Source organism: Amblyraja radiata, chromosome 6 (assembly GCF_010909765.2).
Source record: "Amblyraja radiata isolate CabotCenter1 chromosome 6, sAmbRad1.1.pri, whole genome shotgun sequence".
In the NCBI taxonomy this organism is placed as follows: Eukaryota; Metazoa; Chordata; class Chondrichthyes; order Rajiformes; family Rajidae; genus Amblyraja; species Amblyraja radiata.
Window position 1 is genome coordinate 9,727,967 of NC_045961.1, and position 15,526 is coordinate 9,743,492.

At 52.0% G+C, this 15,526-nt stretch overlaps 1 protein-coding gene across 2 annotated transcripts in view; it reads right to left on the reverse strand.

The window, feature by feature from the left end:
- The window catches only part of LOC116974064 (ankyrin repeat domain-containing protein 50-like), a 20,144-nt gene extending 11,304 nt beyond the window's left edge, over positions 1 to 8,840 (reverse strand). Inside the window, exons 1-2 of one of the 2 annotated variants that reach the window (XM_033022183.1) lie at positions 8,645 to 8,840; positions 1 to 142 (exon numbers count right to left, since the gene is read on the reverse strand). The exon at positions 1 to 142 is cut by the window's left edge and continues 320 nt beyond it. In XM_033022183.1, coding sequence (XP_032878074.1) covers positions 1 to 72 — 72 coding nt within the window. In that variant the 5' untranslated portion in view covers positions 73 to 142; positions 8,645 to 8,840. Of the gene's footprint in view, positions 143 to 8,638 lie in introns of both variants that reach the window. The other variant, XM_033022184.1, reaches the window with a different exon arrangement.
- Between the last annotated feature and the right edge of the window lie 6,686 nt (positions 8,841 to 15,526).

Below are 15,526 nucleotides of genomic sequence, written 5' to 3' on the forward strand. Positions count from 1 at the left end.
GGAGCGCTCCAACTTGCGCAGCGCCCACTCCCGGCTGTAGAAGACCTTGCCCCGCAGCGGGCTGCCCGTCATCGCTCAATGCCGGCCCCACTGCATGCTGCCCTGCACCCGCTGCAGCTCCCTGTCACCGCATGGGGCACCTGTGCAGGTGGACAGAGGGAGGGGAGGGGGGGGGGGGGGGGGTGAGAAGTGAGAGGAACTCGCACAACACAGGGCACCCATAACCTTCACACACCACCCGCGTGGGACAATGTTCATGTGATAGGAGCAGAATTTAGGCCATTCAGCCCATTAGGTCCACTCCGTCATTCAATCATGGCTGATCTATCTCTCCCTCCTAATCCCACTCTCCTGCCTTCTCCCCATAACCCCTGACACCCGTACTAATCAAGAATCTATCTATCTCTGCCTTAAATATATCCACTGACTTGTGGCCTCCACAGCCTTCTGTGGCGAGGAATTCCACAGATTCACCACCCTAAAGAAATTCCTCATCGCCTTTTTAAAGATACGCCCTTTAATTCGGAGATTTTGATCTCTAGTCCTAGAGTCTAGACTCTCCCACTAGTGGAAACATCTTCTCCACATCCAGGCCTTTCACTAATATTGGGTAAGTTACAATTAGCTCCCCCCCCCCATACTTCTAAACTCCAGCGAGTACACGCCCAGCGCCGACAAACGCTCATCATATGTTAACCCACTCATTCCTGGTAATTCGAGTTTCACTGCACCTTAATTGGTACACGTGACAATAAACTGACCTTTGAACCTCCTCTGGACCCTCTCCAGTCAGCACATCCTTCCTCAGATACGGGGCCCAAAAACACTCTTAATATTCCAAGTGTGGTCTGTCCAGCGCCTTATAGAGCCTCAGCATTACATCCCTCTCGAAATAAACGTCAGCGTGTTATTCACCATGTACTCCAGATGTGCGACAGTGTAATCCCCCAGACGTGGACAACACACTGCAGGTGTGTGACAATCTACTCCAGATGTTGAGCAATGGACACGAGAAATGGACCAAAAGACACCACCAGGTGCGGGCCAGCGTGGTCCAGGTGCGGGCCAGCGTGGTCCAGGTGCGGGCCAGCGTGGTCCAGGTGCGGGCCAGCGTGGTCCAGGTACGGGCCAGCGTGGTCCAGGTGCGGGCCAGCGTGGTCCAGGTGCGGGCCAGCGTGGTCCAGGTGCGGGCCAGCGTGGTCCAGGTGCGGGCCAGCGTGGTCCAGGTGCGGGCCAGCGTGGCCCAGGTGCGGGCCAGCGTGGCCCAGGTGCGGGCCAGCGTGGTCCAGGTGCGGGCCAGCGTGGTCCAGGTGCGGGCCAGCGTGGTCCAGGTGCGGGCCAGCGTGGTCCAGGTGTGGATAGACACAAAATGCTGGAGTAACTCAGCGGGCCGGACAGCATCTCTGGAGAAAAGGAATAGGTGACGTTTCGGGTCGGACCCTTCTCCAGGTGTGGCACAGTGTATTCCAGATGTGAACAAATGCACACTGCTCAATGTGGTCAATTAATCCCACCAGGTGCAGGGCAATAGACACCCCGGGATGTGGACCGAGACACACTGCCAGGTGTGGGCCAGTGTGATCCAGATGTGAACTGAGACACTGCCAGGTGTGGGCCAGTGTACTCCAGATGTGGACCGAGACACACTGCCAGGCGTGGGCCTGTGTACTCCAGATGTGGACTGACACACTGCCAGCTGTGGGCCTGGGTACTCCAGATGTGGACTGACACACTGCCAGCTGTGGGCCAGTGAACTCCAGATGTGGACCGAGACAGGTGTGGACTAATCAACTCTTCCACACAGAACATGTGTGTGGCAATATTCCCCAGGTGTTCTCCAGCGGCCGTTTACAGATGTGGGCACTGTTCGCCTCCAGCTGCGCGCAGATGTGGGTGGGATCCAGATGTGGGAAACACAACCCCAGCCGCACGGCAGCTCCTGCCCTGGTAGTGTGAGACTCCACGGGGGAGAGAGAGCCTTACCTGGGGAGTGTGTGACTGTCCGGGGAGAGAGAGTTTTACCCGCTATCTATCTCTATCTCTCCCACGCACTGTCTCTGCCCTTTCTTTAAACAACATCACATTTATTCATCTAATTACAAAAGTATTTACACATTGAACTTTAACTGAACACCCACCACCGTAACTCCAGAATGTCAAAAATCTAACTAAATATCAAATGACAATCCTGATACTGTCTCTGCCCTGTGTGCTTGTGTGACTGTCTGCGGTAGAGAGAACTTTGGCCCATGTCTCTCCTGCGCTCTCTCTGTCCGTGGAATGTGAGTGCATGAGGTAGGGCGGGGTTTGCCAGGGGTGTGTGTGACTGGAGAGTTAGATTTAGCTCTTGGGGCTAACGGAATCAAGGGATTATGGGGAGAAGGCAGGAACGGGGTACTGATTGTGGAATATCAGCCATGATCATATGGAATGGCGGTGCTGGCTCGAAGGGCCGAATGGCCTACTCCTGCACCTATTTTTCAATGAGTGGGGAGTGTGTGCGTGGAGAGAGGTTTTCCCGGGGAGTTGGTGATGGGAGTCGGCGATTATTCATTGCTGGGGAATGTGACTATGATTCACATTTTAAACATGAGCGGAGGCCGTTCGGCCCATCGTCCCTGCTGCCGCACTGACGGTTGCCCTTGAGCCGCCGTCCTGTCTCCCCAGCACCCCACACCCCTGGGGGCGGGAACTGCAGGTGCTGGAGTCTTGAACAGAACACAAAGTGCTGGAGGAACTCAGCTGGTCAGGCAGCATCTGTGGCGGACCGGGTTTCAATTCAATTCACAGATACACGGGCAGGTTTAGAGGGATATGGGCCAAACGCGGGCAGGTGGGACCAGTGTAGATGGGACATGTTTGGGTCGGCATGGGCAGGTTGGGCCGAAGGGCCTGTTTCCGCGCTGCGTGAGTCTATGAGACGCTGCCTGTCCCACTGGGTTCCTCCAACACTCGGGCGTTTGATCATTCGCTCCCCCGCCTGTACACTCAGTGTGGCCGGGAGGTTTCGCCGGTGCCAGGGAGAGATTGGACGGGGATCAGGCTCCCTGCGGCCGCGGCTCCGGAACTCGCCGACAACCTTAATCCAATGAATCCATCGTCTTTTAGGACCGAGATGAGAACAAAAAATTCACACAGAGAGTGGTGAATCCGTGGAATTCTCTGCCACAGAAGGTAGTTGAGGCCAGTTCATTGGTTATATTTAAGAGGGAGTTAGATGTGGCCCTTGTGGCTAAAGGGATCAGGGGGTATGGAGAGAAGGCAGGTACAGGATACTGAGTTGGATGATCAGCCATGATCATATTGAATGGCGGTGCTGGCTCGAAGGGCCAAATGGCCTACTCCTGCACCTATTTTCTATGTCTATGTTTCTATGAATCAGCCGCGGCCCGACCTGCCCCGACAGGCTTCCCGCAACGCCCCGGCTCCCCGCCCAAGCGCCCGGGGGCGGGGAGAGAACCGCCGCTACTCTCTGGTTCCCACTGAGACCCCTCCCCCCCGGCTCACGGGAGCCCCTTTCCCCGGTAACTCCACCCGCCCGCGGGGACACCCGCTACAAAGTCGGTCATAACGGGGCAGCCGGGCCCCCGCGGGCTGAGGCACGGGAACTGCAAACGCTGCAAACTGCAGTAAAGTACAAAATGCTGGAGGAACTCAGCGGGTCAGGCAGCATCTGAGGGGATGGACGGTTCCCTCCTCCCCACCCCCACCCCTCACCCACTAAACCCTGCCTCCCACTCCCCACCCCCACCCCATCCTCCCGCTTCACATTTCACTCTCCTCTCCCCCCCTTTTGTCTCCTCACCTGTGTCCACCCATCACTCGCCCGGCTTTCTCCCGCCCCCACCTCTCTCTTCCAGCTCCACCCCCCACTCCACCAGTCTGATCGCCTGTCCACAGAGGCTGCCCGACACAATAAATCGTTCAAGGACATTTGGACAGATGTGTGGATAGGAAGGGTTCAGACGGACAGAATGGCAACTTGTATTTGTGAGCTTGAGTTACAGGGAGAGGTTGGATAGGCTGGGACTTTGTCCTTTGGAGTGTAGGGGGCTGAGGGGTGACCTTATTGAGGTGGACAAGATCATGAGGGGCACGGATAAAGTGAACGCTCACAGTCTGTTTCCCAGGGTAGAGGATTCTACAACTAGAGGGCACAGGGTTAAGGTGAGAGGGGAGAGATTTAAGAGGAACCTCAGGGGCAACTTCTACACTCAGAGGGTGGTCTGTATCTGGCACCAGCTGCCAGAGGAAGCTGTACAAGTGTATATAATTGTGACTTGTATAAGAAATTTGGACAGATATATGGATAAGAAGGGTTTAAACAGAGAAACATAGAAAATAGGTGCAGGAGTAGGCCCTTCGGCCCTTCGAGCCTGCAACGCCATTCAATATGATCATGGCTGATCATCCAACTCAGTATCCTGTACCTGCTTTTTCTCCATACCCCCTGACCCCTTTAGCCACAAGGGCCACATCTAACTCCATCTTAAATATAGCCAATGAACTGGCCTCAACTACCTTCTGTGTAAAAAATGTTTTTCTCATCTCAGTCCTAAAAGATTTCCCCTTTATCCTAAAACTGTGACCCCTTGTTCTGGACTTCACCAACATCGGGAACAATCTTCCTGCATCTAGCCTGTCCAACCCACTGAAGAATTTTGTAAGTTTCAATAAGATCCCCCCTCAATCTTCTAAATTCTAGCGAGTACAAGCCGAGTCTATCCAGTCTTTCTTCATATGAAAGTCCTGACATCCCAGGAATCAGTCTTCTCTGTACTTCCTCTATGGCAAGAATGTCCTTCCTCAGATTAGAGGGATATGGGCCAAACGCAGGCCCAGAATACCAGCTTCGTCAGCATGGACAGGAAGGGCCGAAGGGCCTGTTGTACAACTCTGAGACGGAGCAGTTGCCCATGGTTTACATGTTGACACCACCACCTCTGGCTTACCAACATGTTGCCCCCGAGGTCCGTCGTTAATTTCTGCCCTCTCACCTCAAGCTTGTGCCCTCTAGTTTTCTGTGCCCTGCTGTCTTCTCAGCTCCCCCTCCCTCTCTGCCCCATCTCCCACCACCCCCCTCTCCACAACCCTCCGCTTTCTCTCCCCACCGCCACCTTCCCTCTCCCCAAAGCCCTCCCCCCTCTCTCCAGTTAGTTGCTCCCCCCCACAGTCTCCCGATAGTCATCTCCCCTCACGTCCCCCCTCCAGTCTTCCCTCTGTCCCCACTACTCTTCCCACCACCCCCTCCCCCCTCTCTCCCCACTCCAATTCAGCAGGAGCCATTTTTGCGAGGATGTTGCCAGGACTCGAGGGCCTGAGCTACAGGGGGAGGTGGGGCAGGCTAGGTATTTATTCCTTAGAGAGCAGGAAGGTGAGGGGTGATCGTATAGAGGTGTATAAAATCACGAGGGGAATAGATCGGGTGAATGCACAGCTGCCTCTCCAGGCCGCCCTCTCTCCCTCCACAACATAATATTTCCTGCACCCTCTGCACGAGATCGTCACATTCTTCCAACCTACCTTCACAGCCGTGGAACTTTTTTTTACCTTTACTTTCTCTGTAACTGTAACACGCTGTTGCACTATATTCTGCACTCTGGTATTTTACAATTTGCACTACCAGTGTTGGATAGAGTGGATGTGGAGGGGATGCTTCCACTGGTGGGAGAGTCTAGGACTAGAGGTCACAGCCTCAGAATTAAAGGATGTTCCTTTAGGAAGGAGATGAGGAGGAACTTCTTTAGTCGGAGGGTGGTGAATCTGTGGGATTCACTGTAGAGGCCAAGTCAGTGGATATTTTTTAGGTAGAGATAGATATACTTTTGATTAGTGCAGGTGTCAGGGTTTATGGGGAGAAGGCAGGAGAATGGGGTTAGGAGGGAGAGATAGATCAGCCATGGTTGAATGATGGAGTAGACTTGATGGGCCGAATGGCCTTATTCTAATCTTCCTTTATGACCTTTAGGAAGGAGATGAGGAGGAATTTCTTTAGCCAGAGGGTGGTGAATCCGTGGAATTCATTGCCACAGACGGCAGTGGAGGCCAAGTCAATGGATATTTTTAATTCAGAGATAGATTCTTGATCAGTACGGGTGTCAGGGGTTATGGGGAGAAGGCAGGAGAATGGGGTTGCGAGGGAGAGATAGATCAGCCATGAGTGAATGGCGGAGTAGACATGATGAGCCGAATGGCCTCATTCTGCCCCGATCATAGATGAACTATGACCTTCCTGTGTGGGATGATTGTTCCCATGCAAGGTATGACGTGGCTGGGTTGCCCGCAAACAAATCTTTTCACCGTGTCACTGTACACGTGGACAGCAATAAACCAACACCAACCTTGCCCACTCACACGCCATGCACATGTCTGAACCCACCCGTGGTCTGGGCCACACGTGTGTTCCTCCACACGCCACACTCTAGAACCCAGTCAGAGGACACGCAATTGTTCTGTGAACCTGCCCGTGGCCACGGACGTGACCAGAGGATTCGTTGTTGGTCCATTAATGTCACGTGTGGCATGTCCTCCAGACACTTACCACCGTACATATATATATCAGACAGTGCAAAAGAGGAAACAAACAGATTACAGAACGTTTGGGTAACTTACAACCCAGTGGTATGAATATTGACGTCTGTAACTTCAAGTAACCCTTGCATCCCTTCCCTCTCCGTCCCTCCCCCATCCAAGTCGTTGTACTGGCTGCAAAGTCATCCGTTTGAGTTTCATTGTCTGTAACTCATTTTCACCTAGCACCTAGCTATAACAATGGCCTGTTTCCTTTATCATCATTACATTTTTACATACCTTTCACTCATTTGTTCTATATCTCTCTGAGTTACTCCAGCTTTTTGTTTCTATCTACAGTATACAGTGTGTCCAAGAACTACAGGGATGTAGGTTTGGAGATCGGAAATTCATCCGTAAGATAGGTTCTGACCCAAAATATCACCCATTCCCTCCACAGTTGCTGCCTGACCCGCTGAGTTCCTCCAGCACGTTATATCTTGCACAAGATCACCAACAATTTGTCCTGGACCAACCACGCCGATGGCACAGCCAACATACCACCACTGCCTCGACTTCCTCAGAAAACCAAGCATGTTCGGCATTTCTCCAACTGTTACCAAATTTAACAGATGCACACAGCTCGGTTTGGCAACAAGACCGCAAGACATTGCAGAGAGTTGTGGATGTAGCCCAGCCCGTCACACAGACCACACTCCCCACCATTGTAGATGTAGCCCAGTCCCACACAGACCACACTCCCCACCATTGTAGATGTAGCCCAGTCCCACACAGACCACACTCCCCACCGTTGTAGATGTAGCCCAGTCCATCACACAGACCACACTCCCCACCATTGTAGATGTAGCCCAGTCCATCACACAGACCACACTCCCCACCATTGTAGATGTAGCCCAGTCCATCACACAGACCACACTCCCCACCATTGTAGATGTAGCCCAGTCCATCACACAGACCACACTCCCCACCATTGTAGATGTAGCCCAGTCCATCACACAGACCACACTCCCCGCCATCGACTCCATCTACACTTCACGCTGCCTCGGAAAAGCAGCCAACATAATCAAGGACCACTCGCACCCCGGTCATTCCTTCTTCTCCCCGCTCCCGCCCGGCAGAAGGTACAGAAGCTTGAAAGCGCACGCCACCAGACTCAGGAACAGCTTCTTCCCCTCTGTTATCAGGCTTTTGAACAATTCCCCCATTCGCTATGGACAACTTTATGCTTTGATTTGAATGGATAGCACAGAAAAATAAACAGTATCTCAGTTTACAAGAAATAACCAACAACCTCCCCCACGACCAGTCCCCCCTCTCCCGGGGGGGGGGGGGGGGGGGGGCTCTCTGTACCCCCCCCCCCTCCTTCTCCTTCTCACCCACCACCTGTCCCTCACCATCCTCTCATTCCACTCACTCACGTTCTCCCCAAACCACGGCCCCATCCTTACCCTTCTGCCCTCCCCCCACCCCCACCACCCCCTCTCACCCCAGCTTCACCACTTTCCTCTTCAGAGATTCATATGATCAATATGGGTGTCAGGGGTTATGGGGAGAAGGCAGGAGAATGGGGTTAGGAGGGAGAGATAGACCAGCAATGATTGAATGGCGGAGTAGACACGGTGGGCCGAATGGCCTAATTCTGCTCCTATTACTTATCTCTTCCCTCCCCTCACCTTCCACCCCAGCCCCACCCCTCAACCCTAACCTACTCACCTCTTCCCCCACCCTCACCTTTCGCCTTTATGACCCCTCACCCCCACCTTTCACTCTTTGCCCGACCACGGTCTCTTAACCCTCTCCATTCCCCTCACCTTGTCTCCAGCCTCTCCCTTTAACCATTCTCCCCCTCACCACCCCTCGCCCTTCTGCCCTAACCCTCTCCCACTCCCTGCACCCCCAGTCTCCCCCTCACCTCAGTCTCACCTTTACAACCCCTCACCTCCTCACTCCCACCTCTCACCCTCACCCCTCACCTCCACCCCTCACCCCTCACCTCCACCCTCACCCCCACCCCTCACCCCCACCCCTCACCTCCACCCTCACCCCTCACCTCCACCCTCACCTCCACCCCTACCCCTCACCCCCCACCCTCACCCCCACCCCTCACCTGCATTCAGCAGCAGGTTGGCCTTTCCCGGCGGTGGGAGCCGGCGAGAGTCCGAGGCAGCGGGCGGTAGCTCCAGGCGGCGAGGCGAGGCGTGGCTCGGGGCGATGGTGCCCGGTCTCTGAGCTGCTGCCGGCCGCTGACAGTCACTCGGCTGCGGTCACCGACCGGGCGGCACAGGAAGCGGGGCTGCGGCCTGCGGGAGGCGGGCCCAGGGCGGAGCCGCATGGTGGGGCCACATCCCCAGGGCGGAGCCGCGCCGCGGGACCACATTCCCAGGGCGGAGTCGCGGCGACAGACCGCGTCCCCAGCGCGGAGCCGCACCATGCAGCCATGTCCCCCAGCGCGGAGCACCGCCGTGGAGCCACGGCTGCAGATTAGATCTACCACCCGCACTCCACCACCAGTATGTCCCCATGACGGAGCTGCATCTGGGAGCCACTTCCAAAGAGCAGTGCTGGAACCTGCTTCGGACCCTTGTCTCCTGGATCTCACGCCCCATCCCAGCCGCGGCCCCGGGGCGGAGCTGCACGGTGGGCCTCAGATGCAGGCGGTTCGCCGGCCAGTCCTTGTCACAGATGCTCCACTTCCCCGGGCAACTCCAAACCTGAACCAGGTTTCAGAAATTGGGCTCTAAACTGCGAGGAAAGAGGGGATGGGGGGGATGGGTGGGATGGGGGGGGGGGGGGGGGGGAGATGGGGGGGGGGGGGGGGGGGGGGATGGGGGGGATGGGGGGGGGGGAGAAACACCGGAGAAACTCAGCGAGTGAGTCAGCATCTATGGAGCGAAGGAATAGGTGACATTTCAGGTCGAGACCCTTCTTCAGACTGATGTGGGGGGAACAAGAAAGGAAGAGGCGGAGACAGTGGGCTGTGGGAGAGCTGGGAATGGGAGGGGAAAGAGGGAGAAAGCAGGGACTGCCTGAAATTGGAGGTCAATGTTCATACCGCTGGGGTGTAAACTACCCAAAAGAAAAGTTCAGTGTGTATATATACACATAGAAACATAGAAAATGGGTGCAGGAGTAGGCCATTCGGCCCTTTGAGCCTGCACCGCCATTCAATATGATCATGGCTGATCATCCAACTCAGTATCCTGTACCTGCCTTCTCTCCATACCCCCTGAACCCTTTAGCCACAAGGGCCACATCTAACTCCCTCTTAAATATAGCCAATGAACTGGCCTCAACTACATTCTGTGGCAGAGAATTCCAGAGATTCACCACTCTCTGTGTAAAAAATGTTTTTCTCATCTCAGTCCTAAAAGATTTCCCCCTTAAACTGTGACCCCTTGTTCTGGACTTCCCCAACATCGGGAACAATCTTCCTGCATCTAGCCTGTCCAACCCCATAAGAATTTTGTAAGTTTCTATAAGATCCCCCCTCAATCTTCTAACATACTCACAACATACCCATATATATATATATATATACATACACACATACTAAAAAAGAAAACAGAACAGTGCAACAATAATAATAACAGTCTGAAGTAGTTCAAAGCTTATTTGAGGTTGTTGTGTTTAATAGCCTAATGGCTGTAGGGAAGAAGCTGTTCCTGAACCTGGACATTACAGTTTTCAGCCTTCTGTACCTTCTTCCCGATGGCAGTGGTGAGATGAGTGTGTGGCCAGGATGGTGTGGGTCTCTGATGATGCTGGCTGCCTTTTTGAGGCAATGACTCCGATAAATCCCTTCGATGGTGGGGAGTCAGAGCCAGTGATGGAAATCGTTCCAATTACAGGGTACAGATACAGGATAAAGGGAATAACGTTTAGTGCAAGGTAAAGCCAGCAAAGTCCGGTCAAGGATAGTTTGAGGGTCACCAATGAGGTAGATAGTAGTTCAGGACTGCTCTCTGGTTGTGGTAGGATGGTTCAGTTGCCTGATAACAGCTGGGAAGAAACTGTCCCTGAATCTGGTGGTGTGCATTTTCACACTTCTATACCTTTTATCTGATGGGAGAGGGGAGAAGAGGGAGTGACCGGGGTGAGACTGGTCCTTGATGATGCTGTTGGTCTTGTTGAGGCAGCGTGAGGTGCAGATGGAGTCAATGGAAGGGAGGTTGGATTGTGCGATGGTCTGGGCTGCGTCCACAATTTGCTGCAATTTCTTGCGGTCTTGGATGGAGCTGTTCCCAAACCGTGCTGAGATGCATCCTGATAAAATGCTCTCGACAGTGCATCTGTAGAAGTTGGTGAGAGTTGTCGGGGACATGCAGAACTTCCTAAACCATCTAAGGAAGTGGAGGCGTTGGTGTGCTTACTTGGTCGTTGCTTCAATATGGGTGGTCCAGGAGAAGTTGTTGGTGATATTGACTCCGAGGTATTTGAAGTTTTCGACCATCTCTACTCCAGCGCCATCAATGCGAACTGGGGTGTGTGGACCGCTTCACTTCCTGAAGTCCATCACTATCTCCTTTGTCTTGCCGACATTGAGAGAACGGTTGTTGTCTCGACACCAGGGCACGAGGTTCCCAATCCCCTTCCTGTTCTCCGTCTCATCATTTGGTTTGGTTTAGTTTATTGTTTATAGTTTATTAAGTGAAATAGAGTAACGGGGAGAGGTGCAGTCTGGTATTAGAAACATAGAAACATAGACAATAGGTACAGGAGTAGGCCATTCGGCCCTTTGAGCCAGCACCACCATTCAATGTGATCATGGCTGATCATCCCTAATCAGTACCCCATTCCTGCTTTCTCCCCATATCCCCCTGACTCCGCTAGCCCTAAGAGCTAAATCTAACTCTCTAACCGGCCTTCACTGCCTTCTGTGGCAGATAATTCCACAGATTCACAACTCTCTGGGTGAAAACAAATCCTCATCTAATTGGCCTGCCCCTTATTCTTCAACTGTGGCTCCTGGTTCTGGATTCCCATAACATCGGGAACAATTTTCCTGCATCCGGCCTGTCCAATCCTTTAAGAGGGGGAGAGTCAAGAGTTTACTCGACATCTATACGGGATAATAACCGGGCCAATGACATTGTAACTGGCTGCAGCTTTGAAGGAACATGAGCCGCGACAACAGTAAATCGTCATCGAGATGGAGAAACAAGGAACTGCAGATGGTGGTGTACAAAAAAAACACACAAAGTGCTGGAGTACCTCAGCGGGTCGCGCAGCGTCTCTGGGGTGTATGGGGTCGAAACATTATATATAAATGAATTAACATATTCATAAGTGATAGGAGCAGAGTTAGGCCATTTGGCCCATCAGTCTACTCCACCATTCAATCATGGTTGATCTATTTCTCCCTCCTAACCCCAGTACCCTGCCTTCTCCCCATAGCCTCTGACACTAATACAAATCAAGAATCTATCTCTGCCTTAAATATATCCATTGACTTGGCCTCCACAGCCTTCTGTGTTGTAGTCTCCCCCAAAATGTTCACAACTCTATTATCCAATGTCCTGGATTCAAGTTCAAGTTCAAGTGAGTTTATTGTCATGTGTCCCTGATAGGACAATGAAATTCTTGCTTTGCTTCAGCACACAGAACATAGTAGGCATTGACTACAAAACAGATCAGTGTGTCCATATACTTTAATATAAATATATACACACATGAATAAATAAAATGATAAAGTGCAAATAACAGATAATGGGTTATTAATAATCAGAGTTTTGACCGAGCCAGGTTTAATAGCCTGATGGCTGTGGGGAAGTAGCTATTCCTGAACCTGGTTGTTGCAGTCTTCAGGCTCCTGAAGGTAGCACGGTGATGAGTGTGTGGCCAGGATGGTGTGGGTCTTTGATGATACTGCCAGCCTTTTTGAGGCAGCGACTGTGATGAATCCCCTCGATGGGAGGAAGGTCGGAGCCGATGATGGACTGGGCAGTGTTTACTACTTTTTGTAGTCTTTAGTTCCTTGATCTATTGTCTAAGGGACAGCATGGTGACGCAGTTGCTGCCTCACAGCGCCAAAGACCTGGGTTCGATGCTGACTATGGGTGCTGTCTGTACGGCGTTTGCACGTTCTCCAGGAGCTCCGGTTTCCACCCACACTCCAAAGACGTGCAGGTTTATAGGTTAATTGGCTTCGGTCAATTGTCCCTAATGTCTAGGATAGTGTTAGTGTATCGGGTGATCACTGGTCAGTACGGACTTGGTGGGCCGAGAAGCCTGTTTTGCTTGTTGTATCCCTAAAAGTCTAAAGTCCACAGCCAAACACTGAATGCGTGGAGGTCTCCTCATTTCTGAGGAAGGATGTGCTGGGTCTGTGGAGAAGGTCCAGAGGAGGTTTACAAGAATGATCCCAGGAATGAGTGGGTTAACCTATGATGAGCGTTTGTCGGCACTGGGCCTGTACTCGCTGGAGTTTAGAAGAATGAGGGGGGACCTCATTGAAGCATACAGAATAGTGAAAGGCCTGGATAGAGTGGATGTGGCGAGGATGTTTCCACTAGTGGGAGAGTCTAGGACTAGAGGTCACAGCCTCAGAATTAAAGGATATTCTTTTAGGAAGGAGATGAGGAGAAATTGATTTAGTCAGAGGGTGGTGAATCTGTGAAAGGATATTTTTAAGGCTGAGATAGATAGATTCTTGATTAGTACGGGTGTCAAAGTTATGGGGAGAAGGCAGAAGAATGGGGTTAGGAGGGAGAGATAGATCAGCCATGATTGAATGGCAGAGTAGACTTGATGGGCAGAATGGTGTAATTCTGCTGCTATCGCTTAAGACCTGATGACCTAAACCAGGACTGAAGCAAGTCATGCAATAATTACCATGCTAGAACCTTGAGTTAAATACAAAGTGCTGGAGTAACTCAGTGGGTCAGGCCGCATCTTGAGAGAACATGGATAGGAGATGATTCATCTTGACACTAGGAAACCAGACCAAAAAGGTTCAAACAACAATGTACGCAGAATAACCACAGAATTGAAGGTTAACTAAACACTCCAAACTTTGCAATTCTGTGATTATTCAGCGTGCATTGTTTAGGTAAGAGACACAAAGCAAAACTGGCCCTTCGGCCCTCCAGGTCCACGCCGACCAGCGATCCCCTCACAGTAACACTATCCTACATACACACTAGAGATCATTTTACCAAAGCGAATTAACCTACAAACCCGCACGTCTTTGGAGTGTGGGAGGATAATGGAGCACCCAGAGAAAACTCACGCAGGTCACAGGAGAACATTCAAACTCCGTACAGACAGCACCCGTAGTCAGGATCGAACCCGGGTCTCTGGTGTGGTAAGGTAGCAACTCCACCACTGTGCCACCGTGCTTCCCAATTTAAAGAGAGTGGTTTGATATTGAGGTAGAGTTGTATTTAGTGTTGTTCAGTGTTCAAGAGCCTGATGGTTGCTGGGAAGAAACATAGAAATATAGAAAATAGGTGCATTCGGCCCCTCGGCCTGCACCGCCGTTCGGCCCGTCGAGCCTGCACCGCCATTCAATATGATCATGGCTGATCATCCAACTCAGTATCCTGTACCTGCCTTCTCTCCATACCCCCTGATCCCTTTAGCCACAAGGGCCACATCTAACTCCCTCTTAAATATAGCCAGAAATATAGCCAGAAGCTGTTCCTGAACCTGGAGGTCACGGTTTTCAGCCTCCTGTACCTTGGGTTGCAGGGAGATGAGAGCGTGCCCAGGGTGGTGTGGGTATTGGACGATGCTGGCTGCCTTTTTGAGGCAGTGTTTCCTGTAGATCCAATATGTAATTATGATAAACTGCAGATGCTTGCTTATACCAAAAATAGACTCAAAATGCCTGTGTAACTCAGAGGGTCAGGCAGCATCTCTGTAGATAATCGATGGGTGGCGTTTCGGGTCGGGACCCTTCTTCAGACTCTCAATTAATTCAGACTTAGAGTCTGAAGAAGGGTCCTGAGCCAAAACATCACTTATCCATGTTCTCCACAGATGCTGCCTGACCCGCTGAGTTACTCCAGCACTCTGTGAAACGTCACCTATCCATGTTCTCCACAGATGCTGCCTGACCCGCTGAGTTACTCCAGCACTCTGTGAAACGTCACCTATCCATGTTCTCCACAGATGCTGCCTGACCCGCTGAGTTACTCCAGCACTCTGTGAAACGTCACCTATCCATGTTCTCCACAGATGCTGCCTGGCCCGCTGAGTTACTCCAGCACTCTGTGTCCATCCCTCTGTAGATCCCTTCGATGGTGGGGAGCTCACTACCCATGATGCACTGGGCAGTGTCTTGGTCTCAAGAGAACAACCTCTCCCCTCAATATCAGCAACAAATGAGATTGTGATCGACTTCAGGAAGTGAAGCACAGACACTCCCTGGTATACATTGATGAGGTCAGTGGATATTTTTAGGGCAGAGATAGATAGATTCGTGATTAGTACGGGTGTCAGAGGTTACGGGGAGAAGGCAGGAGATTTGTGTTGGGACGGAGGGATAGATCAGCCATGATTGAATGATGGAATAGACTTGATGGGCCAAATGGCCTAATTCTGCTCCTATGACCTTATGGTCGAAAGCTTCAAGCTCTTAGGAATAAATATCACCAACTTGTCCTGGCCAACCACAGTGAACCTGAGGTCAAAGTCAAAGTCAATTCTATTCGTCACATGCACCCAAAGGTGCAGTGGAATGAATTTGCCAGCAGCGAGACACTTAAAAAGAACACACAATACACAATAGAATTTAACACAAACATCCACCACAGCATTCTTCACTGTGGTGGAAGGCAACAAAATTCAGCCAGTCCTCCTCCTTTGTTCAGAGGCCACTACAGACGGCCCGATGTACAGGCCCTCTTGTTGGGATGATCCAAACTCCGACGTCGGGACGGTCGAACACACTCCGCGGCTTGGAGGTCCCGAATCGGCACTTTCCAACCGGAGACCGAGGCTTCAGGATGTTATAGGCGGTCGGAGCTCTTCTCCGGTGATCCCCGGCAAAGGA